This window comes from Eurypyga helias, unplaced genomic scaffold (assembly GCF_000690775.1).
Source record: "Eurypyga helias isolate BGI_N326 unplaced genomic scaffold, ASM69077v1 scaffold12598, whole genome shotgun sequence".
Taxonomy (NCBI): domain Eukaryota; kingdom Metazoa; phylum Chordata; class Aves; order Eurypygiformes; family Eurypygidae; genus Eurypyga; species Eurypyga helias.
In genome coordinates, this window is record NW_010268948.1 from 48,703 (window position 1) to 50,949 (window position 2,247).

The window sequence follows — 2,247 nt, forward strand, 5'->3', positions numbered from 1 at the left end:
CTCTTGATCTACTTACTCTCCACCCAGCCTGTACTTGTGCTTGGGATTGCCCCAACCCAGGTGCAGGACCTTGAACGTGGCCTTGTTGAACTCCATGAGGTTGGCAGTGGCCCACCTCTCCAGCCTGTCCAGGTCCCTCTGGATGGAACCCCTTCCCGCTATGTGTGTCGACCACACCACACAGCTTAGTGTCACCAGCAAATTTGCTGAGGGTGCACTCGATGCCATCATCTATGTCACTAACAAAGATGTTAAACAGCACCGGTCCCAACACTGACCCCTGAGGAACGCTGCTCGTGACTGGTCTCCATTCAGATATTGAACCATTGACCGCCACTCTCTGAGTGTGACCATCCTTTCAGTTCCTTATCCACTGAGTGGTTCATCCATCAAATCCATGCCTCTCCAATTTACAGACAATGATGTTGTGCAGAGTGTTATTGAATACTTTGCACAAGTCCAGGTAGATGACGTCGGTTGCCCATCCTCTATCCACACAGGTTATGACCCTATCGTAGAAGGCCACCATATTTGTCAGGCACGATCCGGGACGATACCAAAGGCTTTGCATAAATCCAGGTAAATTACACTGGTTGCCCGTCCTCAATCCACCAGGGTCGTGACCCCATCGTAGAAGGCCACCATGTTTGTCAGGCACGATCTGCCCTTGGTGAAGCCATGCTGGCTGTCACCAATCACCTCCACATTCTCCATGTGCCTCAGCATGGCTTCTAGGAGGATCTGCTCCATGACCTTGCCAGGCACAGAGGTGAGACTGACTGGCCTATAGTTCCCCCAGTCCTCTTTCTTTCCCTTTTTTAAAGATGAGAGTTATGTTTCCCCTTTTCCAGTCAGAAGGAACTTCACCAGACTGCCACGACTTCTCGAATATTATGGACAGAGATTTAGCAACCTGATTCGGTAGTTCTTTCAGGAGCTGTGGATGTATTTCATCAAGTCCTATGGACTTGGGCACCTTCAGGCGTAATTGTGAAAACAATCATACATTAAGCACCAGTAAGACTGAGTCTCCCTCTTGAAGTGCACTTTTTTTCCCTTCACTGGGAACTTAAGCTGAGGATACATATAACTAGTCTGACATCAGGTGAGATTAATCTGGGACCAAGTAAAATACCCTTACAGAACACAGACATTGTTTAAATTCCAGATAATCATTAATATTGATTAAATAGTGAAAGGAAGACAGTGACACTTTTCAAATACTGTGGTGTAAGATCAATCGCTTTTGTCAACCTTGTAGCAAATCCTGTTACAGAGATCATTACAAATCGCATATGTACTCTTAATGCATGGTGACAAAACCAGAAGAACAGATAAAATGTCCCCAACCAGAGTCTCATTAACCACACTGAGTTTTATTACTGACCCTGAGAAAAGAATTAAACCACAAGAACCAGGTGTATGTAAACTGAGAATTCCTTGTCATTTTTATGTTCTCCCACCGTGTCTTACCATTACACCCCAAAAATACGCATCTTTAGTCATAAACCAAGGCTCTGGTAGGTATACTTATCATAACTCAGCACATACACACGCACGCTCCAATTTGGAAATAACTGAACACAAAGGAACTTCAAGCATGAGTTAGTTTCTCTGAACTCCACAGGGACTAAACTGGTGCAAAAAGTTGGAAATGTGTTCACATTTCTGCAAAAATTGAAGATTTTTGATTTCTAAGCACAAACTCTAGCACAGGCACAACCTCTGTTAAATCCCACTGCCACTGCATGAAGTATAAACCAGGCATTTAAATTTTTTAAGTTAATTACAAAATCAGCACATCAAGTTGTAATCCTTGGAGTACAAATGAGTTTAGCAAAAACCATGTATGCATAACACTCAAAAATTACCGGAGAAAGGCAGTTTTTGAATACTCCTTTATCTTAATAGGGCTTTCTTTGTCAAATGCAGTAACAAGGAACTACTGTAAAATGCTCCATTACTCCAGAGTAATGACTATGTATCATGGTATTTGCACATACACTTAGGGAAAACAGCTGATTTCTAAATGTCACACTGGTTGCTCAGTAAGAATTTAAAAGCTAATTTAAAAAAAAAAAGGGAGAAAAAAGAACTACCAAGTGCTCAACAGGTTAGGGATTCTGAATAATCAGCTTATTAATCTTTATGAAGAATTTTATTCTTAGATCTAGCAAAGTAAAAAAATACATCTTCTGTTAGATGTTACTTATACACACCCGCGGAATACATCTGCGGGTCCTGAAA

At 42.1% G+C, this 2,247-nt stretch overlaps 1 protein-coding gene across 1 annotated transcript in view; it reads right to left on the minus strand.

The window, feature by feature from the left end:
* LOC104514293 (sodium-dependent neutral amino acid transporter B(0)AT2-like) overlaps positions 1-327 on the minus strand; it is a 6,669-nt gene extending 6,342 nt beyond the window's left edge. Inside the window, exon 1 of the mRNA XM_010157923.1 lies at positions 279-327. Coding sequence (XP_010156225.1) covers positions 279-327 — 49 coding nt within the window. The remainder of the gene's footprint in view (positions 1-278) is intronic.
* Positions 328-2,247: the final 1,920 nt, after the last annotated feature.